This window comes from Uranotaenia lowii, chromosome 3, assembly GCF_029784155.1.
Source record: "Uranotaenia lowii strain MFRU-FL chromosome 3, ASM2978415v1, whole genome shotgun sequence".
NCBI classification, from domain to species: Eukaryota; Metazoa; Arthropoda; class Insecta; order Diptera; family Culicidae; genus Uranotaenia; species Uranotaenia lowii.
This window is the reverse complement of record NC_073693.1, coordinates 134,578,707-134,603,628: the sequence shown is the minus strand read 5'-3', so window position 1 is coordinate 134,603,628 and position 24,922 is coordinate 134,578,707. Positions and strand designations below refer to the sequence as shown.

Sequence of the window (24,922 nt, the reverse complement as noted above, 5' to 3'; positions counted from 1 at the left end):
CAAATGTTTTAATTTCAATCAGTTACAAACATCTTTTTCATCTAATAAACCATGTTTGGAGAAAATGTCATTTCAAAAATTATTGTTCAACTTTGATGAGCCATAACTCTCAGAAAACTCAAAATAATGGTTACAAACCTGTTCAGTTTTGTTATTCGAATTAAAATGTTATTACTTCACTGACTCAATAACTGCTGTTCTTATTTTAAAAAAAAGGATAATGGTTGCTCCGGATTTTCCGTAGGATCTCCTAATGGTCAATCCGGAACATGATGACTATAGAATAGCTACGTCCATATCAATTGAAGTCTACAAAACTTCGTTTTAGTTCATCTCATCCATTATTGTTTGCAAAAATTTTAAGTAACATACTGCTTGTGCCCTGCGAAGAATTGCATTAAAAGTAGTCATGCAATACCTCGCTAGGCACCCAGCAAAGATCTCAATTGAATTCATTGTTTTTCAATTCCATAAACATACTCCTGTTGAACAGCCAATAACTTTTTTGTCTAATAAGCTACGAAGTTACGATCTTTAACAGAGTCGTCAGCGGAAAATTTCCTCTAGAGAATTTAAAAATTAGCACATGAACCATTAGCAGACTCGGTTCTACAAAAGAAACAAGTATGATGTTGATTTTTCAGTACAAATATTCAATTTTCCCATACAAACCTAAAAGTTCAAATTTACTCATGTAACCGTTAGTAAAAAATACTGCAAAATTGATGGATGAGATTTCAACCAAGACAAAGCTTTTTAGACTCCAAAGTTTGAAAAATTTATAAATGACCTTAAATCGAATCAGTCTATTGGGGAAGTTTCCCAGAATGAAAAGCTCCTAAAGTTAATTTGAATGACTCCCAAAAATGAGCTATAAGTTTTAAATTTTCAATCGTTGTTTAGTCGCCTAGCCACTTTGGAAAAAATAGTTTCAATGGAAATTTAATCAATTTTTTTTCTTGAATGTCATCTTTCTAATACATTTGTAGTAAAATGTTAAAAAACATAATTGTTCATAACTTTTTAATTAAATTTATGCTTTTTCCATCACAAATATCCAGCACGGAATTTCTAGGTAAAATCACAGAAAGTCCGTTTTTTTCGCAAAAACACAAATAAATATCGGCAACCTTGCTTGTGAATTGCTGCGTAATATAAGAAATTAAGCTTACAAAATTTGTAGCTTTTTCTTATTCTTTTGAAATATTTAAAGTGAACTTCGATAAAATTAATCTTTGTACAGATCATTGTTTCGCTACGCCATCTACCTCAAAGTGTATTTTTTAGAATGACTTCAAGATACAAAATTCAGCATTTTTGAAAATTGATCACATTATAGAGTGGACTCTCTTCTATCCAGTGCACCATTTACGGAAAAAATCGATCGGGAGGTTTACCTCAATTTTATTTAAAAAAAAAAAGAGCAAAATTCATGATTAAATTTTTTGGAATTATTATTCCTAGAAGCTCCAAATTTTCCAATTTCAATCTAATATGTATAAAAATTCATTTAAAAATAATAAACGAATTCAAACATTTAGCTGAAAAAGATTTTCAACCAAAAATTTGTCAAAAAGTATAAATTTCGAAAAAAGATTTGAAATTAAAAATTTAAATTTCACCATTACTGGCAACCCTGTTAAATTTTAAAAATACGGTTAGAAAGGTTTTTTCTGTGATCATTTTTATCATAGACAAAATACAGTTTTGAGTTGAGGGAAGAAATTTACAATTTAAATTTTCAAAGCTATGAACATTTTTAGAGAAAAAAAAAATTAAGAACATAAGCCGTAAACATTATGGATTTTTCTGAAAAAAAACAACGGCTCACCGACAGGACTTGAACCCGCAACCTCGACTTCAGCTTCACTTATTTGATCGTAAGTTGCAGCAAGACCGAAGCAAAAGACCATGTGCTCGCGTGGCTAAAATAGTGAGTGGTGAGTTTTTCACCTTTATAATCTCTATAGTCTTTTTTCACAGTGAATCAATAAAAAAATTGGTTTCTAGTCAAACGTAGGCCAGTTATCGAATTTTTGATCAAAGGCTGTTTTCATCACGTTCAGCACAGACTAATTTTTCAAGCCTTTTGCGAAATTTTCGATAGAATCTGCAGGCTTCACATGTTTTTGTAAATACGATTTTGTATGGACCAAAACAGTTTCAATCGGTATCGATTGAAGATAGTTTGGCGGATTCATCTCATTTGGACGATCTGGACTTTGTTCGAATGATACCGACCTCAAAACTGCATCCTGTCGGCAAAAGAAATGATCAGAGAAAAATAATCTGAATTATAGTATTATTATTAATTTTCGACATTGTTGCAGGTTATTTTTTTCACCTAGGTCTAAAACTTTTCTAACGATTTTATACCTTTTTGCCAAAACTTTCGATAAACCAAAATTTTCATCAAAATTTTTTTAGATAGAAAATCAAAACTTGACACCCAAAACCCCTATCTCGTCTCTTGAATGGATTTTCTTAAAAAAATGTAACTACACAGCTTCAGAATTTGAAACCAACCATTGCAATTCGAAATTTAATAATCAAATACTAATTTAACACATCAACAAACTGAGAGTCATGTGACAGGTGTTTACTTCTCACGGTATTCAACAGAATAAGCAAAACACCCCTAAAACCTGGTATCCTTTACTTTATTACTTATAACTTTGATTCTAAAAAAATATGACGTTTAAGCTATTCCAAGTGTTATGCTGGTATGAAATATACTTTAAAACACCAATTTCACCCTCAATTTTATTTTGTATTAAATACTTGTTCTTCTAAATGCTCAACTCCACATTCAAATGGGTTTTGAGAAATATGACAAGGCCACACAAATCACATTTTTCCTAGCTGCAAAGAATTTGAGAGCTAATTCTGATTGATTTGGATGCTTTGAATCCAAATATGCAATTTTTATTTTTTTTTCATCATCTTTTTGTTTTGAAAATAGGATGAAACTTATTTTTTGTCTTTTTTCAAAACTCTAAATCAAAACAAAAATTTTAAAAATAATGGTTTTACATCGATGATCAATTTTCCCAAAGTTTTGACTTCTGCGAAAAAAAATTATAGATATTTTTGTTTACTTTTCCCTACTTGTAAAATACACGAATTTTAACGTATTTAGAAAAGTTCTAACCAAGTTGAATATTAGATGATTTTCAAAGCAAAAGTCAAATAGTTTAGAAGTTTTCAACAAATTTCACAAATGAAATAAAACCCTTTTTTTAACTTGTTTCAGTTATGTCATAAATACTTATATTGATATCTTTTTAAATTTCTATAAATTGTAGAATTAATTCATTGATATATGAAATTAGAATATAGAGACCAAATATTATGTTTTGATCGAATGGTGGTTAATAAACACATTTATAATAAAGTTTTTTTTTATAAAGATTTGTTAATGCATCAGTTATTATAAATATTTGATTTCACTCAAATCGGATTCGTTTTTAAAATTATAAACGCTTTTTCATCAGAACTAGAGGTAAAAGACCAAATCTGACTAAATATTTCAGCTCTAGACGTCAACATTCATCATGTCAATCATTAAAAGAAAGGTAGGTACCAAATATATTTTCTCTTTCTTTCTTAAATGTTAAAATACTAATATTTTTCATCTTAATTTTTTTTTAAGATTTCAATATCAAATTTACTAAGTTTTAGAGTTTTATAATTTCAATTTTTAGATTTTTTTCAAATAATTTTTTTTAATTTCAATTAAGAGTTTTTGTTTGGAAAACTTAATCTTCCATTTGTATCTAAATTTGAATTTTAAATAATCATTCTTCTATCCTTTCAAGGATCCAATATTGATGGCGACAAAATTTTACGAGTTTGAAATTTCAAAATATTGATTCAGTGCTCGAAAATTTAAAAATGTTTCATTTGTTTTTGTTACATTTTATCTTTTTTTTTAAATTACATCTAATTTTTCAATTAATGTATGAAAAGTTCGAAAAAAGATTCGACGTAGCAAAATTAAACCTTAGTTTTAATGCGCAATGTTAACAAAATTAGTATTTGCTTTTTGCTTTCAATATTTTTATTGAAAGCTTTGAATGATGAATTGAACATGTTTTATGATACATATACAAATTTTCTTAAGTTCAAAATTTATAATTCTGGTTTTATTTGAAATTTTGATTCTTATTTGTTTTTTTTGTGTTGCAAAAATATTGATTTCAAATTCGAGAACCACACCGCTTCAAATTTATTTTTATGTCATTTTCTTATTCACCATAAGAAATATCATTTTGAAGAGTTTACTAATGACTTACCGGAAAAGGAATTGAAATGAAACTTTAGTTATTATTAACTTTGAATCGTAACAGTATATTTATCTGAGTTTTTGTGATAGTCATATGTAGGACAAAGGTTTTAGAAATCAATTTTCTTATTTTTGTGCATTTTTGGTGTTGTTATTATTTCTAGCTGAATTTGAATTTCGAAAACTCCTCCGATGGACAGGTCCTTCGCGCGGGCCTGTCTAGTTATTGTTAAAACTTACGGTTTCGGAAAATCAGGTACCTTCGGCATCCGGAACAGTAGCAGAAGATTTTTGCTGCCACGAGCAGAACTAAAACATTGTTTTGGTTCCTCTTGCTATGTTCAATTCGCAATCGAGAACGATCCCAAGCAACCAAAAGTCACATATTTACTTGAATGAAGGCATTGAAAGTTACATTTTGGCTGACAAAGAGAATCAACTGCCCAATTCCCTTTAGTGAACTTTATGTACTCATTAATGAACTTGAAAGTTGCAACAGTGATTAATATGTACGTTGTATGTGACTTGTTCTGCCCAATTCCCATTAGTGAACTATATGTACTCATTAACGAACTTGAAAGCTGCAAAAGTGATCTATACGTACGTTATACGGGACTTAAGTCACATAAAGGGCACAAAAGTGCTCAATACGGGATTTGGTAAGTCACATAAAGGGCACAAAAGTGCTCAAACGGGTATTGATAAGTCACAAAAAGTGCATCGATGTGCTTTCAAAATCAAGTCACCTCTTCGAGTTTTAGTTTCAGTTAGAACAACTTCTAGGTGTGGTCTCGTGGTAGCGTGTTCGATTCTCACCACGTAGGTCGGGGTTCGATCCCCAAGCCGGGCAAGTTTTTTTTCAATAAGTAATTTTGTACTTGAGTGACCATTCTGACGCGATATATCGAGGAAATGTAGGAAAGAAGCAATTGAGCAATTTGTAGAGTTTGAAATCCGGCACGTGGCATCATGGCGGCACAGGCACAGAACACAGTAAATAATCGAGAGAAGGTGATATGAAGCGAAGCCAACGGTTCAGCTGAGATAGAGAGAGATTTTTTTGCTCATTTTGCGATTTTTCGGAAGCTGAATTAAGAGGCCGCTGGAAGCTGAATAGAAGATCATTAAGACTTGTTTTGGAACTTGAAAGTATCAATTAGAACTTAAATTTTGAGCTGCATAGAACGTACTTCATATCAATGATGGGGCTGAGTAAGCGTGTTTGTACCTGTTTTATGGGACTTTTGGTTGCTTGGGGATGTATCAATGATTGCTGATGACAGGTGATGATCATAAACGCGGTATAAATGTCATCACACGGTTAAGCGAGACTACTCAAATTGAGTTCGTGGTAGCACAACAATGTTGCCAGATATTCTGGGTAAGAGTATCAAAGTACTCACTGAGAAATGAGTGCTCTCCCGGTTAGTGACAATGAGAAGTGGAAAGTGAAAAAAAGTTATCGTTAATGTAATGGGTAGTTAAATACTCAAGGACTTGACAACCAAATTCAGGTAAAATTTAAATCTATACCAAACACTGACCCTACGTTTTCAACAGTTATGTATGTTATGGCGTTATCCTAACAAAAATTGGTTTATACACCCTTTCCTTTAGAACAAAGCAAATTATACAGATGCAAAACTTTCAATGGGGAGAAATGTTCACTCACTCCTTAAGAGAGACATATAAAAGTTTGTCAAAAAATAGGGAAAATTTTATCTCCACCTCACTCACACACACTAAACAGACAGTAGAAAGCAAAGGGTGTGTATTTTTGATGATATTCATACTCCAACTAGGATATATTGACAGTTCTACACGAACACCACTTTAGCAGGAGGCCTCAGCTCTAACCTCAAACCATGGAAGAACAGAATAGATTTTTGAAAACGGCGCACGAAAAACGCGATTTTCCGGTAGGGTAGATGTTCCTAATTTTGGCATGTGTACCTAATGTTAACATACCGTTCGATTTTGACTGTTTTTGACGTTATTTTGCACTTATCACAATTATAAAAAAAAGGATAATGTAACGGATCATGTGAACTTTCACTTTACAAACAAATTTGTTTTCTAACTTAAAGGATTTTTCGTAAAATCCGGATTGTTTCAAAGTATGTCCAAATTGAATGGAATTCTTAGCAAATTTCTTAAAAAACACCTGTATAGAAATGGAAGATAAAAGCTGAATTTGTCAACCGATTTTTTTGAAATTGTTCATCGGGTTGTTTTTTATCATGATTTAAGTAATAAGTATGATAGAACCATGTTTTTTTTGTGTAAAAACTAAAAAAAGCATATATCCACAATTAGGAACACTATTTTCAATTAAAGTTTATATTTATAAAGTTTATATTTTTGCTTTCAAATTTTTTTTTTTATAAAAAGAAAGCATAAGGGTGCTGTATACATTTAGGGATAAAAAATTCAACAAAAAATTTTACATCATATTCTAGCATATGGAAACAAGATTTTAACTGTGAACCATTGATTTGCATGTCGATGTATTTTAGCCCAGTCTGGTGGCGGAATTTTAAAAGTATTTATTATAAGAAATTAAATAATCGTCCGAACAATATTCACACACCAACAGTGTTGATATAGGATAATAAAACCAATATAAAGTTTGTAGGTAATATCATTAATCCGTCACATTGTGTAAAGTTTTTTACAGCATCAAGAAATGTAAAAATTTCGATTTATCAAATTTTCTATGAGTATCAAAAGCTTCAAAAGAAAGGCATCATCGTTTTGTTGTCATTAAATGATAATTTTATTACATTATATTAAAATAAAAGTTAAATAAGTGTTGTGGTACACAAATGTTGCATCGAACCATGCTGTTGCATGATGCTCTGTTTGACTGTACTTATTTGTATCCATTACAATGAATTTTCTACTATTTGAAATATAATAAATGTATCCATTAGAAAAGTAAAAGTTTGAATTTTAATAAGCTTAACATCCACTACTTTCTTAAAAACTAGCGTAAAGGAATATTGTGTACGATTTAAATAGTCCTTATTTCTCTACTCATATTCCAAAAACGTTGGAAAATTTATAAAAAAGTGAGTTTTGAGATTTTTTTCATTAGAGTATTAAAAAAACAGACCGATATTCAAAATCAGGATAAAAAAGTGTAATATTGGGTACGCTGATACATGTTTCCTCATATGTTAACATTAGGAACTATTGGTGCCAAATTAGGAACATCGGCACACTTTATAAAACATGATATTTTTTGTAAATTAAGGCTTGAAATGATTATTTCAAACCATAACAGAGTTCAGAAAAAAATTTGGAACTTAGTGTCCAAAAAATTGTATATCTAAGTATTAAAGATTCAGCGTTATAATATAAAATCTAAAAACCTTTGACATAATATAGCGAAGTTAGGCTCACTTACCCTACTTATATCAACAAATTCGCCCTGTTGAAAAACGATACACTGATACCGTGTTTTGATTTTTTTGGGTGTTCAGGGTGCCAAGTGCATTGAGATTTGGAAAAAGATTATGTTTTTTTAATTGCATTGTTATTGAAAAACCTTTTCATGAGTACTGAGAATTTGCAACTTTCCGGTTGATTTCTATTCGAATGTGAGATTAAACGCATCATTTATCTGAACGAAATAATAACTTACTGTATCGCACACTTAAACGATGTAGCGTTTATGTGGATATCTACAAAATAATCAGAGCTGGTAGGCGATTATTTTCAAAGTCAACATAGACGGGGCATTCTTTAATGAACTTGTTTGTAACAGTGAATGATTTTGCATTCGTTAAGAAGTTATAAACTACTCTTTTTAATTTACCAAGAACGTACATGAAAATATATTGCAGATGTTTTGAATTCACGTTGAAAAATTAACAAAAAATGGCTTATCTTCATCCATTTTGGACGCCCCGTTATGAATTCAATCGTTTAGCTGTTGATAGTTAAAAAATTTAATCAATTCCGAAATATTATATCATACAAGCAAATACTGATTTTAGTAAAGCTCCTAGCATCAGCCAGCAAATACAAATTTGAGGTTATGGCTGAGGCCAATTTTTAGCCAATACTATCGTCCGTATATACCCTTATAAGCAATTGCAAACAATTTTCCATGAAAATACCCGTCATATAAATAAAACTGATTCTACGTGAGTTTCATTAGCGCTTTAAACTAGGCTGAAAAATTAACAAACGCAATTTTCTTGATTCGTCATAAATGATCATAGATAGACCTTTTTCACGTGTTGGTACTGATATTTGCTTTAGATTGTTCAGTTCCTAGAGGAATCTTTTTTAATATACCGAAACCCCACAAATCAGACTCTACAGTAATAATGAACTTTCTTGGAGGTGAAACTATCGGTATTACATTCTATGCCGGACCAGGATTAACAAGCTTTCTAATAACTGGCATTGTCCTTTTATCGCAACCGCATTGCACATATCTGACAGAAATCATACAAAACATATCCCATATTCTTCATGCCAGTAGTACTTTCCAATCATATCATCTTTGGCACAGTACACTTCTCGATATTCTCGATTTTTGCTTATTTGTCAAGAACAAACTCAATTTCAAGAAAATAGAATTTAATGCCCGTGGAACCAAGTGGCTTCTCACATTTCTGACGACAGACAGGTTTTTGTGCTACTCATTTCGGGGAAGCATTAACTTAGAACAGATGTCCGTCCCGTCAGCGATAGTGCTACACGGAAATTGGCAATATTTTTATATGATTATTGGTTTCAGTTCGTCTGTTAGATCAGGAGGAAACCATTTTTTGATACAATCTTAAGGGTCTAGAGCACTCAAGGTGCTCCCAAAATTACGTTCTGGGTTGAAAGTTTATGCGTTTAAACCAGCCGTTGGCAGACGACATCCGCGCCTTTTGATCGCACATCCAAACACCTGTCGCTTTCTGGATATCTGGGCGTAAGATCTCTTAGAACTAATTGAGACATTCGGAAAGATTTATTTAGCACAACAGGTCACCCCGAAAATGAGCTCGGCCCCAGAAGAATGGATAAATTATGCTAATTTGACCACAAATCCGGTCGGCTCGCTGGAGTCGTCATCCGGAAACCGTAGAGTTGGGGCCCCAAAAGCCGGGAAGAGGTAGTGCCTGTTTTCCCCAATTAGGGGGAACTTCATTTGTTCCCGAAGACCGAAAAGCCATTAGTCCCAATTATCACCACTGCCGGGTGCTGACGATCGACGACGACTTGGAAAGGGAAAGGGCCCAAACTAATCGGTAACGACCGACGACAGCCTTGGAAAGTTCGAAAAGTCAAAACGAAAATTTCTCGAAGAAAGCTCCAAGATGCAGTTTGGACTTGCAATGGTTGACGGTTCTGTTATCTCAACACTCAATTTGGGACCCTTTTGGGGAGGAAATTGGGCCATTTCTTTCGCTTACACGGTTCCGTAATTAAATCATTACCATACCTAAATGTCCAATTTAGCGGTGGGGTGTTGTTTTGAAATATTATCCGAACTTTCGAGCCAATCAATTGTCTTAATTATTGAATTATCACCTGTAGTTGAGTTTAAAATATTGGTATACTCAACATGTGAGAGCTTTTTTTATCAATTTAAACATTCTTGAACACGATACGAGTAATTGGAAAATAGTGTTATGGATACCGGCCTTTTCCGGAACTTGTTAATATCGATGATCGACTTTCAAGCATTAATGATTTATGAGAGCAATTAATATAAATGCATTCATTTTTTGTGACAGTACCAGGAAGAAACAAAATTCTTACAGTCTGAATACGTTTAGACATCGAAGTATTTTACTATTTTCATCATAGTTTTTATAAAGATTTTTACGAAAATTAACATACCATTGGAGAATTTTCAAAAGGACGAATACGCCAAATGTAAACAAATGGAGATATCAGTTGGATGATAAAGAACGCTCGGAGAAGGATATTTGGATTTCAAGAAATAATGAAAACAAAACAAAATTTTTGCTGGGATCTTATGGAGCAGTCAAACTTTGGACGTGTTTTTTCTCGTAACCGTGGTGTTTGCGCATTCGCTTTATTCAAAATTTCATACTGATTTTTTTTTCTTTTAATTGAAACTAATCGGAAAAAAAGCGTTAATAATCGTTGACATTCTTGTTAATTCACCAGCATTCCAAATCGTTGAAAATGCTTAAAATCATATTAGAAGAATTAATATTCCTAACGTTAATCGTATAAAACTAAAAAACTGTATGTAAATCCGAGATTTGATAACTTTTCGTCAACGATATGCTTAATATAGAAATACTTTTATCTTAATGAAGCAGAAAGTTCCAAGCATAACTTTCCAACATATTTTATAAAGAAATGCTGGCTTATTCAGAGGTTTCCAGATGGAAGTTGGAAATTTTTACTCTCATCTGGCCTTAAGTGATTTTTGACACTTCGAGAAGTTCGACGGCATGAAAGTTTGCCGGCCAAATACTCCCTGGTCACTGGTCAGTTCTTAAGTGTCAATAAGTCATCACTGAAAATCGCAATATCTCTGATGTGTCTTACCCAATTTGCTAACAATTTATAGTTCTGCAAATCTTGTAACGTGATTTAAATATGGTGTCGAGTCAAACTATGATAGAATCATTTATTTCTACAGTTTTCTGCTGAAATTAAAAATCGATAAAATGTGCTTTACGGAAAGGCTATTTCTCTATTATCAAATACTGAAAAACATAAAAATAACCAAAGGGGGAACTAAAGGAAATCGGACAAATTAAAATTTTAATTTTGATGCCAAATGACTCAAAAATGCATAAAAGATCGAGATCTGGTGTTATTTCAAAACAACTATTTTGGTTAAAAATTGACTTTTTGGCAAAACATTTTTTTAGATATATCACCAGATCTCGACGTTTCAAGCATATTTAAGTCATTTGGCATCACATTTTAAATTTCGATTCATCCGATTTCCTTTGGGTAGGGTAAAAAATAGTAACTTTGAGCTCTTTGAGACGCCTCTAAATCAAGTTCGATTGAACTGAAATTTTTGACCAGTCCAATTTTTTCGAACAATCCACAAAAAGAATATGGTCGGATTTTAAATTTTCACCAAATTTTTCCCATACATCCATCGCACCCTAATGTTTATATTTTTTGTACAAGAGTTGCATAGAAGTCAGGGTAAAAAGTAAGAATAGTTTGAAAAGTTCACGTAACGCCGGAGTAAATTTGACATCCTTTTTTTGTCACTTGAAGTTTCAACATCACGAGAGGGGCAGTAAAAAACAATCAAAATTTTCAATTCAATTTAACAAATTGGACCAAAACATTCGTGTAACAAGCTTGAATAAAATCTATATTGCACAAAATCGAAAAATAGAATTATTATCGATTTAAAATTTGAAAAAAAATTTAAACATTTGGTGATACAATTCCCCGTTTCAACAGTTTGACTTTCGCTCTGTCAGATGTTTTAATCTTCGGTCAATTTATCAAATTAAAAAAAAACATAAACTTTATTTTTTCCTCTTCAGGGTTTTCTGGAAAATTGAAAGATGGAGGTAGAGGGAGGGCAGTATTTGGTATCGGTTTCGGCCTAATTTGGTAAGTTTAAGCAGCATTTGAGTCTTGAAATACGAGTCAGAGAATTTTCGACAAATTTCTAAAGGCAACTGGTTTTCGAAGCTTTTTGTCAATCTGCATATCTATCTCAAATTATTTGAACGCTTAAAATCAACTTGTATCCAGCTTATTAATACATATATTCAGGAATTATTTTACGGGTGGACAGATTGGAGACGGTTTTGTGTTAATGTTAGTTAAAATGTCCTTCTTCAATGAAGGAAAACAAATGGAAAATAATGGAGGGTGGTTTGATGACTCAATTTCTTCTTCGATATTTTTGCTCTAACAAAGCATAATCAATATTTTTTAGTATTTGATTATACATTCTAAAGTTGTTTGACAATAAAAGTTTTTCGAAAAAAATTGTAACTATAGAAAACACGTCCTTAAATCTTTAAAATGGTAAACTCAATTAATTACCCTTTGAATAACAAATATGGAAACTTAATTTCATGGAGAATTTAAATCTTTGAATTCGCTCAAGAGTTTAAGTTTATTTGAATTTAGTATTGAGAGAGTTTTTCTTTATGAAAGCGTAAAATTTAAAAAAAAAACTGATTCTATGCTCAAATCAAATAATCTATCAAACTCTTAAAAAATAAATCAAAATTTCAATTCCCTGCAATTTTTTAACGTGAAAATTTTATTCTTTTCTCTTTTTTTTTATTTCTCTGCAAATGTTTTTCATCAAAATCTCATAGTTTAAAACCAGCAAGTGAATTTGTTTTTAAAATTAGTTATTTTATTTTTTTTCAAAAGTTGCAAAATATGCTCACATTTCATTTTTGTGATTTTCAGTACTTAAATTAAAAATTTAAAATTTGGATATTCAATCAGAAAAAAAATTGTTAGTTTATGATCTCATGCGATTTGAACGAATTACAAATTCATCTCGATATTTAAAATCTTGATTGTTTAACTCATTTTCGAGCTGAAACTATATCAGATTTTGGAATATTGATTCTGGATTTGAAATCCGAATCTGAGTTCAAAATTTCAATATTTAATTTGTTTCTGAATTTTAATACAACTTGTTAAATGTGCAAGAAAAAACGATTTCTCAATACAAATAATATATAAGATTTTTTTTGTCTTTATTTGAGAGGTTTTCAGCCACAGACTGGTTCGTTTCTAGATATAAGAATTTTAAATATGAGCAAAGAAGTGAAAACTGTTTCAGAGCCCTCAATCATGAATCAATAATTTTAATTATTCAATCTTACTTTATTATTTCAGTTATTCATTTTTAATCCGTCTTGTGACTTGGAATTAAAATATGGATTTCAAATGATGAATCTGATTTTTCAGTTCCTGATCGCCATTTTGAGGCTTTGTTGTGTTTAAATTCTGCATGGGAATTAAGATTGAAATTTTCATGTCTGAACATAAAAAAAAACTCAAGCTGGTTCCTAATTTTCTTTTTTCATGTTTGGAAAATTATTATCTTAATGTTGACATTCATATGAGTTTCGAAAATCATTAATAATGTTTTGAATGAAATGGATTTTTTATTTATAATTTCTATTGATGATTCAAACTCAAAATCAGGAATCTTAAACTGGATACAGAATTTTACATATGAAAACAGAAATAATTTTTTTTTTCAATTTTATTTTGTAGCGGCTCCCACACCAAAAGACAAAATAGAGACCGCTGATAATGGACGCTACGCTAATATTTATTTTGTTAATACGAAACCAGAATCCCTAAAATGAGTTCATTCACAATTAAAGTTTTATTAAAGAACTGAATTTCTATTAACAAGTGAGAGAATTTTGAAAAAACTGTAACATGAGCCTATATTTTTGGGTTTTGACATCAATTCTGAGCAAAGTTGCCAATAAAAATTGCGTTTTTTTTGTGAAAAATATCTACTCTGATTTTTTGTGAGTTTACCCAAAAAATTTTTGATGGCTTTCTGTGATAAAAAAAAAAAAAATTCATGAAAAATTTGTTTTTTTTTACATTTTAATTGAGAAATAATCCATTATCATGACCAATCTTTTTTATATTTCTCAGGTTTAAAGTTATAATTCCAAAATTTTGACTAACAAAAAAATTGTGATTTTGAGAACACAAATAAAATTTAAAAACATCTGTTAAATTTGTGAATATTTCCAAAATCGTGTGTTCTCACAGATTCTGTGATGAAAATTTTTCAAAAATCTGAAAAACTTTAGATTTTTCTGTGATTTCTGCAACCTTGGATCATTAGTCACGATTGTTACTTTTGAATAATCTTACTCAAACATCAAAACTTGCTTAAGAATTTAAAATTTCGAGTTTAGTGGAATACCTCGCTTGCATTTCTTGGACTCGCCTTTTCTACGGCCGTGAGCCGTTCAGTATTCCGTCTTGCATCTTCGGGAAGATGTAGATAAGGTGAAAATAAAACAACTTTTTCGAGAAAAAACAATCCTTCATAAGTTTCATCAAAGAGTCTTTAAATTACTGACTCTACAAAAAATGACACTATTTTTTTGGGAATTATAAAAAAATTACAATTTCTGTGATATCCTTATCTTATAAGCCATAAGGTACTTTCAATTTTATGTTTTCAGAAACCTTTGTTTCAAATTTACATTATTCTTCAATTAACATTGAAGAAATAATAGTAAATCCTGAAGGACATACGAGATAATTTTTAAGTTTTTGATTAATCAGAAATAATTGGAATCCACTATAAAATTTTTGAAAATGCAAAAAGTGAATTCTTGATGAGATGGGAAAAAATCCTCCTCCAAAAACGTTGCAAAGCTGCACCTACGGATTAATCTTATTGTGTTCAGAATTTTATATTTGCAATTTTAGTCTGTGACTGTTTTAATATTGTAAATTTCGTCTGTTGATTTCAAGCTCATTGCAACTGAATGCGTCCTTTTTTGGATTATGCACATAACATGAATCATAAAACATAAGTTTAGAGTTTTCCGTCCTATTTCTCTGGGAACAGGCCTTTGTTATGCTCTTCAAAGGATTGTGATGGCTTAATTGGATTAATTTATGAGGCATCTAAAATATTTTGATTTGAATTCATTGACTAAATCTTCTTTCAGATGCTAAGCTAATTAGAAATTCCAAAACTAAGTTTTTGAATATTGCGTGTTCCAAATCTACTCTTGTCTGCGAACTGCCAAGATTGCGATTTATGAGGATTGCTTGAATTTTACATCTTTGTTTCTAAATATTCAAAATATGACTGTTCCAAAAGTTTTTTTTAAGACAAGTGACTCAAAGTGCGTTGCATGTTCATGGTATTCGCAAAACAAAACGTTTGATGCGTTTTTCTCAGTTTGGCATTTTTTACATATGAGACTCATATGCATGGGAGTATACTGCAAGATATTGTTTCATTCATGTATATAAATATTAAAATCGAATCATACTTGGTTGTAAGCAAGGCTAATTGAGAATAAGTTGATTTCACCTTGGCAAAATGTAGACGAGGATTGAAAACGGTGGAGGGGGCGAAACGTAGCTGGAATTTTGATAGCTGGTTGTTGGCAGTGCACTGGCTGCCTTTCCATTTTTTCATAAACACTTCGGCAAGCTGTCGAAACTTTCTTTAATATGGCTAAAAATGTGAACATGGGTTCAAGGTTGTCGGACAAAAATCTGTGTTTTGGAGAAAAAAAAATCTCAGATTCTGTGATTTGATCCCTAAATTCTGTGCCAGTTCCCTGTGATGATTTTCATATGAAATTCTTTGGAAAATCATGTGATACATCAACATTTTTACAGTTTAACATATTACAGAAAAATCAATTTTCATTGACAATGCCTGAGTATTTTCATGAATAAGTATAAATAATACTTTTTTATGCTTGGCTATCGTGCTTATTGTGCTTTTCTTGGGGAAATCTCGGCTTGCAGTCTATTTTAGAGCAAAAACAATTTTTGTTTTATGTATCCAACGTTTCAATCTGTTTTGGATCTTTTTCAGGGACTAAAATGTATCAATTTCTTGTTGTTGTCGACTCGGCTGGTCCTAAATCTGTCTATTTATTATGATAAGCTTTTTCTCGGAAAAAATCCGATTTTCTGGAAATTTGAAAATTAATTTTCTTCAGCATCGAAGCTTTGTTACAGTTTTCACTTCTCACCTTTTGTTTTTGTTGCAAAAAGTGGAAAATGGAAACTGTGCCAAAGTTTCGATGCTGAGGAAAATGTATATACAAATCTCTGGACAACCGGATTTTATCCGAGAAAAACATAACACAATAAAAAACAGCTTCACAATACCAGCCAAGTCGACAACATCAAGAAAACTAAACTTTTTAGTCCCTGAAAAAGATTCAAAACCGATTGAAACGTGGAATATATAAAACAAAAATCGGTTTTGCTCTTAAATAGACTGCAAGACGCAATTTCCACAGGGAAAATGAAAAAAGTTCAAAGTCAATGATCACTTAAAAATTTCTAATCCTAAAAGTTAGTCCAAATTTTTTTTAAAATCTTTTCAAAAATCTGTGATCTTTGACATAGATTCTGTAACGATTTTTTTTTACAATTCTGTGATTTTAATGTTTTTTTTTGGATCCTAGTTCAAAAACCGTGGTGATTGTGTTCATTTTTTTCTGGTTATTGCAGTGATGCCAGTTGAATTGACTGTTTTTCAATGGCAAAAGACTTACCCCTACTCAACTGGTAATAACTTTTTCGTCTCAAAAGATACGAAGTTGAGGTTTGGAGAAAGTTTTAAGTGGAAAGTTTCCCTTAAAGGACTTATAAATTGGCACGAGAATCCAAATCAGGTTCAGTTCCATAGAAGAAACCAAAATTATGTTGATTTTTCAGAACAAAATATTCAGTTTTCCCATACAAACATTAAAGTTCAAATCTTCTAATGTAAACATTACTTAAAAATTTTGCAAAAAATCATGGATGATTTTTAAGCCAAAACGGAGCTTTTTAGACAGGGGCTTTGATGAATTTAAAAATGACCTCAAATCTCCTCAGTCAATCAACAATCTCACCAAAGGGTAGGCAATCGAAACTGGTGTGAATCAAAGTTTCAACATAGCTGTCAAAACTGATTATTCATTCATCCGGTTAATTTAACCACTCAGCTCGACGGAGACGTTGTTGCACAAAATTGATCACGGGTTGTTAGCTGCCTGCGTCTTCTAAACCTATATCGTTGTTTACGCGTGGGCGTCAAAAGCTTAAAAATCGCCAACATTAACGCACATGCGTCAGTTGCATTACTGCGCAAAAGTTGTCTTATGTTGAGACGCCGAAAGCGCCATCCGCAGAGAGTCTTGCTTAACCGAGTTGACCACTAGGAAAGGCTTAAGTTCTTGCTTGCCTGTTAGGGTTCGGAACAAATCCTTTGAAGAAAACCGCTCAGCCGGACCAATCGAAGAGCTAGGCAGTCAAGGCTTTTATTGAATTTTGCAACAATCTTTAACCTAATAGTCGACACAGTCGGACAGTCAGTCGTTCTGAGGGGGCACGTGTTTGAAAATTGTTTTGACATGTCTCATTTTTTTTGTCTCCCCTTCTGTTGTCATATTTGCCATTTTTTCCCACTACACTTAATGCTTTATTCTTCAAGAACAAAAATGGTTGAGTCCACCGTTTTCTAACCTCTCGATTTTTCTTTTTTTCTTTCTCCACAGGTAAGAGTTCGTTGTTGGCTACCCAGCAGGAATCAAAAGTCTACCAGACAACACAGTGAAGGCCCATATACTGTTTTTTTTCTCCTCTAAAAGCCGTGTGGTAAGTTGAAGTGTGGCTTATGCAAATTTGCGAATTGAAATGGCCTTTTTTCCTGTTGTTGGAAATGTCACCGGTTGATTCTTTGTCCTTTTTCTGCCAATAAATTAACTTCAAACAATCGAGTACATTGTGCAATTCCCGCTGAACGACGAGATTGCTTTAGTAGCAATTGCGCGCCGCGTTCAATGTGGTTCCTTAAACCGAAGAATCCATCAAAGTACAATATTGAAAATGAAGTAATAAAGTAATAAGAATAAAATTTATTCTTATAGAAAGAACGGAAAACGAATCGAAGTAGAAACTTTAAATTTTAATTTTTATGCGGAATGTTAACACAACTTGTATTTGCTTTGTGGTTTCATTATTTACAACAAATCTTGGTTTTATCAGTTTTTGATCCATCTGTAATCCTGCCTGTTTGCGGTGAAATCAGGTTTGGTATCAGGACCATCTCGGTTTTGGGGTGAGCAAACTGCAAAATCTTGGAGTGCATCCAGCTCTCTACTGCTTCTGCAGCCTCTGAGACTCTTAGCTGGACGACTTCTGTTGAGTAGCCCAGCGCTAGTAGCACGACGTTGTTCGCGAAAGCAACCGACTTTACTCCCTCTGGCAGGCTCAATGTCAGCGCCTCATCGTACGTAATATTCCACAGAACCGGGTCCAGTATCGACCTTAGCGGTACTCCAGCTGTAACATCCATTTCCTGAAATCCTTTGCTCGTTATGTATTTTAGCTTGCGGTTCTGGAAATAGCTTTCCACTAATTGGCAGAGATATTTCGGTATCCTTATTTTTGTAAGCAAAGAAGCAATCGCTATTGAAGGCGTTGCTCACGTCCAATGTTACTACCGCTCAAAAACGATCCCCTCTTCTCTTCTTGAGTCTGGCTTTATCAGCCGTTTCGATGACAGTTCGAATAGCGTCGACTGTGCATCGCCCTTTACGAAAGCCGAATTGATTGTTGGTCAATTCGCCTTCGCCCTCGGTGTACCGCTGGATACGATTCAAGATCACCTTTTCCAGAACATTTCGAACCGTATCCATAGGCATATTGACCTGTATGCCGATGGGTTCCTCAATGGCTTTCCTGGTTTGGGCAGCAGAACCAGCTTCTGTCGTTTCCAAACATCTGGAAACATCCTTTTCTCAATACAAATTTGCAGTGACGATCGGAATATCTCGGGAAATTCCATAATCGCGGTCTTAACTGCAATGTTCGGGATACCATATGGACCCGGAGCCTTTTCCAGCTGAAGGGATTTTGCGATGTCGCGTTGTTCTTCCAACGATATTGACACCTCCTCGCTCGTATCCCAGTATTACGGGACTTACGGCCAGTTATTGATATCATGTTGATGGAACAGCTCTCTCGTTATTTCCCTCAGTTTGTTGGGGCACATTCAAGGTGAAGTGCTACCGCTGACTATCCTGTAGGCATCACCCTATGGTCGGTCATTGGCATCAAGACAAAGTTTCCTTAAACATGCCTTTTTATTCTCTTTAATTGCCTTGAAGAGGTTTTTTCTTGCATTTTTGAAAAGAAGCCTACGCTCGTCTCTCTCCGTTTGAGTTCGTGCTCTCTGCATGTTTCGCCTAGCGCAAAGCCAGCTGGCACTCAAGTTCGATTAGCTCTCCTCGTCATTGCTGCGTCACATGCACGAGTGAGTACTTCCGTCAGGTTTTTCGCTGACAAGTTAGACAGGTTTTGCTCCCACTTCAACACTTCGACGAAGACATTCCGGTCAAATTGTTTTGTCCTTCAGCGTCTCGTTCACCTGCCATTACTTCTCCTCTGTCTGACTGTGCACTCTTACCCACACGATAGCGGATCACAATGAGTGTAGTCCTCGTTCACCCTCCAATTCCTTGTCCATCTGAGACTAGCAAATGTGATATCTATAATAAATTCACGTCCCTCTCTATGGTAGGTCGTAGTATTACTTACGTTCGCCAGGTCCACATTCAGCCTTGCAAGTGCTTCAAGTAGACTCTGTCCTCTGGCGATCGTAAGGGAACTACGCCATTGCTGGGCCCACGCATTGAAATCCCCCGCGATAATAAAGGGGCTTCGATCTGTGAGCACCTTGACTATCTTATCCATCGTAGCGCCAAATTTCTCCAAGGTCCACCTTGGTGGAGCGTAGCAGCTACAGAAGAAGATCCGATTGATTTTGGCTATCACGAAGCCTTCCTCATTCGATGTGACCACTTCTTGTATGGGGGAATTTCCTGTCACTCCTATTGCGGCCAGATTGGCACTATCGGTCACCCGATGTGTGCCATTCAGGGCTCTATAATAGGGGTCTGCTTTAAACGCTATGTCTAGCTTCTCTTCCACCGCCATCTGTCGCAGAAGCTGTTGTGCTTCGTGACAGTGGTAGATTTGGATTACTTCCAAGCCCTTGGTATCGCCATGTGAAGGCTTGGCTTATGCGCGAATGAGATGGAGATAAATTTTGCGACGGTTTTTCCAAAAAATCTATAGATTGACAAAATGTTGGGTATTTTCAATCTTAGGGAAATATTTTCCTAAATATTGGAATCAGTTCTGCCGGGGACTTGATTGAAATCTCTAAATATTCCCTCGAAAGTCCCGGCTACGGAAGATTGGGGAGTGGAAGTGAATGCGTTGTACAACGGGAGTGACAATGATAAAAAATGCCTTTTGAAGTCGTAATGAGAAATGAAAAAACAAAAACAAAATTGCAAGGCACCCAGCGGTAAGAAGGCCATTGAATGGGTGTTGAGATAGTCAAGTGTTAAGCTCGAGACACTGTGGTAGGTTTTAGGTTCAAATCCCAGGTGTGATGGGTAGGTAAGATGTTTTAGTTGTTGTTAAATAATTGCATAATTACGAACGTTCAATCAGTTGCCAATCAGCCGGGTATATACACGGATGCCGGAATACCTGTAGTAAATGAATAACACTAAAAATGTTATCCGTTTTCAACTGGTTGTGTACCTGATAGATTCGTTTACCCAAAATATACTGACAAAGACACGTAATACATTCACTACACAACAGCTCACACGAAGCCATGGTACCGGGTATGATGTTCGCGACATTGGAGATTTGTGGACGTTTAATATCTAAAGAATGTTAATGAGCACATACTTAGGCAAAACTGCGGTGAATCCGTGCACCCATGGTGGATTTGCAACATACATACATACATACTTCCAAGCCCTTGGTATCGCTGCTAGCGCCTTTTGGTAGGTAGAGCACCTTGGATTGCCAGTTACATGGTCAATGCAAATAAGACACTTCACCGGCTTACTGCTGCTAGCCGTTATGTGACCGGATTCTCCGCCCTTCCAGCATAATCTTCGTCTGTCAACTCCTTTGCAGTCAAACGACTTGTGGCCGTACTCTATGCATCGAATGAATACCTTTGGTTGCTGGAAAATGGTTATCTCTCAAACTGACCTTCCCACCTTTAGCCGCCTGCACTCGAGTGCTGCAGCCTGACAATTGCAACTTGTGTTCCGGATTTGGGAGGACCCTGTCTCAATCGGATCGAAATCTGATCTTCGCCGATCTTACGATGGTCGACTAGCGCTGTCCTGACCTTATATTCTGGCGTAATTTCCTCGAGGTTTTTGATACGGAGATACGGATGATTACTTCGTGAGATAGCGCACGCACCTCCGCCTTCTCATCTAGAATTTCTTCAACTAGCACCTTGAAGGATGCACTCTTTGCTGCTGAACTTCGTTTCTACTCGAGGATCATCTCACCGGAACGAGTACGACGGATCCTCTTCACGTTTCGGAGGGCGCTCCCTCGTTGGATCTGTCGTCCTTGCCTTTCAATAGGTCAGGCCCCTGTCGAACCATCGGGTCTTGGGCTCTCTTCTTTAAGGTGCCAGGTCTTGGATCACCTGGCGACCCTCGTTTCCTCTTCACATCTTCAGAGCTTCTCAGAGTGATGACCTCATTCCTCACCATTTGAACGAAGGAATCGATCCGTTTCGGGCGACTGACATTCGCCTTAGAGGGTTTCTCCGCCTCTGTTCCGCCGCTGCCATTTAGCGCTCTTATCATCTCTAGGACTGCTTTGCTTGTCTCTGTAAAAAGAGCCATAGCCTTAACAAGCTTGTCCTTGACCTTCATATGAATGTTTTGCTTGCTCAAAACCAAGCTAGTCAAAGCCTTCATTTCTGTCATTGTTTCCTTCAATGCCTTCGGCATGGGAACTTCCTTCTTCTCTGGAGAGCTGACAGGCTCTCTTCCTTTTTCCGCTATGGAGCCTTCTGGAGTTTCTACCATGCTTATGCTAAACCCCTGCCATCAGATTTTGTACAGCCACCTTTTCCACCTTCTTCACCGCAGATAGCCAGTTTGCCTTGACCTGCTGCTCGTCCTTAGCAGTTTTTTGGTCTTCTTTAGGTTCCGCTTGAAAATAGCTCAGTATTTCTCAATTGGGCGGAGCTCTGGCGTGTTGAGAGAATTCTTGTCCTTGGGAACACCCTGCACGTTGTTGGCGGCGTACCACTCCATGGCCTTTTTAACGTAATAGCAAGATGCCAAATCCGGCCAGTACGGAACAACCGTGATTCTTCAGGAAAGGCAGCAGACGTTTATTCAAACATTCTTTCACGTAAATTTCTTGGTTGACAGTCCCGGAAGCTATGAAAATGCTGCTTTTCAAGCCACAGGTACAGATGGCTTGCCAAACTAGATATTTCTTCGCGAACTTTGACAGTTTTATGTGCTTGATAATGTCTGCTACCTTTCCCCTTCCTTTTGCCGCATAAAACTCCTGTCCCGGAAACTGCTTGTAGTCGGCTTTGATGTAGGTTTCGTCGTCCATTACCACGCAGTCAAACTTCGTCAGCATCGTCGTGTACAGCCTCCGGGATCGCGCTTTGGCCGTCGTATTTTATTTATTATCGCGATTTGGAGTCACTACCTTCTTGTTAGTCGATAGGCTCGTTTTTTGGCTCGATGCACGGTTGTAGACGATACACCCAGCTTATTTGCGGCATCTCGGAGAGAGAGGTTAGGGTTTCGCTTGAAACTTCCGGCAACTTTCTTTGTCGTCTCAGCGGCTTCCTGTTTTCGCTTTCCTCCCGATCCAGACTTCCTGGCTGTCGAGAAACGTTCCCCAAACACTTTAATTACATTTGTAACGGTTGATTTGGCAACTTTTAGCGATTTTACCAGCTTTACGTGCGAATAGCTCGGATTTTCACGATGCGCGAGCAAAATTTTGATACGCTGCTCTTCTTTCATGGACGGCATTTCGACAACTGAAGAGTGGATTCTAAAATTAAAATAGAAGCAACATTCTACACACACACCTTCAAAATTAGGGGTGTTCAGGTTTTATAAATGCAATATTGAAAGAAATACGTTAAGTTGATATTGACCAAATTTTGAACGTATCACCCTTTAGCGCAGCAAGGACTGCAATACTGTGGGGTTTGTCCCGGTGCACAGTGGTTCAAATCCTCAAAATGCCGAAAAAAAGTCAATTTTTCAAGTCAGCGACAACCAAATTTTTTAATGTTGGAATCGAATCTTCAATATTCTAGGAACATATGATGTATTTAGATATTTTTAGGACCTTTTATACACCTTCTATGAAACAAACATGAACGACAACTTTAACGCAATAATTAAAAATTGGATTTTTTATTCTCAGGCCATAACAACTTAAAAAAGCATATAAATCTTTAAAAACTTATAAATGTTTATATCGAAGTGATGTATCATAACCTTATACACAGTTTGAAGATTAAAAACGTCCTTAATATCATGAACTAATGAAGTTTCGCTTGATTGAAAACCCTAAATTAGATGATAAAAAAATTTCTATTTACTCTATTTATTTTTCGGAAGCAAAAATAAAGCTTGCGCTGTCGATCGCCGTGGTAAATTATACACCGTTGGATAGGTGAAAGCCTAATCAAAAACATATCTTAAAATCAGCTGCTTGTTTTTGCTATATTTTGAATACGATGTCATGGAGTGAAACGCTGTTTGGTTTAAAAATGCAAATTTTAAAATATTTTACAGAGTAAACCAAGCATTGTTTGCTCCAATACATATGCAAATTCACCTTAAAACATCAGTTTTAATATTCATCCAACTAATATACAGGAATTTAGGAGCCCATACTTACTTTTAACATAAATATTCATAACTAATTGAAAAATATTCAATTTCCTAGTATAAAGCTCAAACCCCGTTTCAGCAATTATTGAAAAAAAAAGCAAATTTAAAAAAAAAATTCTAATTTATTATTTTTTCAACTTTCCGCCCATAATCTTTAACAAAAAAGCTTTTTAATAATTTTTTCCCACCTTTTTTTATTTTGAACCACTGTGCGGTGCCCCACAGGCTACCGTTATCGACTGACTCATTTATAACCCCCCAGCCTTTCACCTCATAAGCACAGTCTTATGCATGGGACCGTTTTAGCGCTCTAATGAGCAGAACATCAGGTCATATAAACTTCATATGTTTATTCATGCAATATAAAACTTAAAAATAAGCGAAAACATACAAACTTTTAAGGCTTTTTGTAATTTTGGGTCTCCAAATACATGTTTTTCAATAAGTTGATTCTTCGTTTTAATAGTGCTTTTTTCATCTACAACTTTTCTGAAGAAACTTAAAAAAAAATCCGAAGGGTCTGCGATCTATGAACCATATAAAAATATTTTATTTTCGAAAAACCAGAAATTTTCAGATTTTCGTGTTTAATTCCCGAAGAAGCAAAAACCAACTATTTTATGAGATCGGAAAAAAAAACTTCTGGAAGGTTTATAAGTTTTCACGTGAACTTTGAGGGATGAATGACATCCAGATGTTATAAAATCCCAAGAACCAAATAAATAATAAAAAATATGTGAACTTCAAAACAAGCGAATATTGAATTTGTTTCCAATTTTAGTGATGCACTAAATAAATGAATGAAAGACCCCAAAGATATTTAAATTCCAATGATCAAACAAATAATTTAAAAAAAAAAAACCTCAATTATGTGACCAAAGAGTCAATTTCCTTTTCGTAAAACAGTTGAACTAATTTTTAATTCCCGTTCAACACTATTTTCATAAAAATATGATAATGTTTTTATATATGGATTTTTTACAACAAAATTATGTGTATTTCACATAAATCTAGAGTGTTTTTGTTAAATCAACTTCCTGAGAGAAGGTGTGGCTTAAAGGGGGGGGAGGAGGATCTAACTGGGTAAAAATAAAACACAATTTTCACGATTTTTTTCTAGAGCTATCGTTCAAACAAATGTATTCAAATTGTTTGCATTATACAAAGCATTGTTAAAAGAACATTTAGTAATTTTTTCGTA

At 34.4% G+C, this 24,922-nt stretch overlaps 1 protein-coding gene across 1 annotated transcript in view; it reads left to right on the top strand.

Annotated features, from left to right (window-relative positions):
• The window catches only part of LOC129752640 (uncharacterized), a 642,051-nt gene extending 624,490 nt beyond the window's left edge, over positions 1–17,561 (top strand). Inside the window, exon 7 of the mRNA XM_055748413.1 lies at positions 17,503–17,561. Within this exon, the coding sequence (XP_055604388.1) occupies positions 17,503–17,561 (59 nt within the window). The remainder of the gene's footprint in view (positions 1–17,502) is intronic.
• The last annotated feature ends 7,361 nt before the right edge of the window (positions 17,562–24,922 follow it).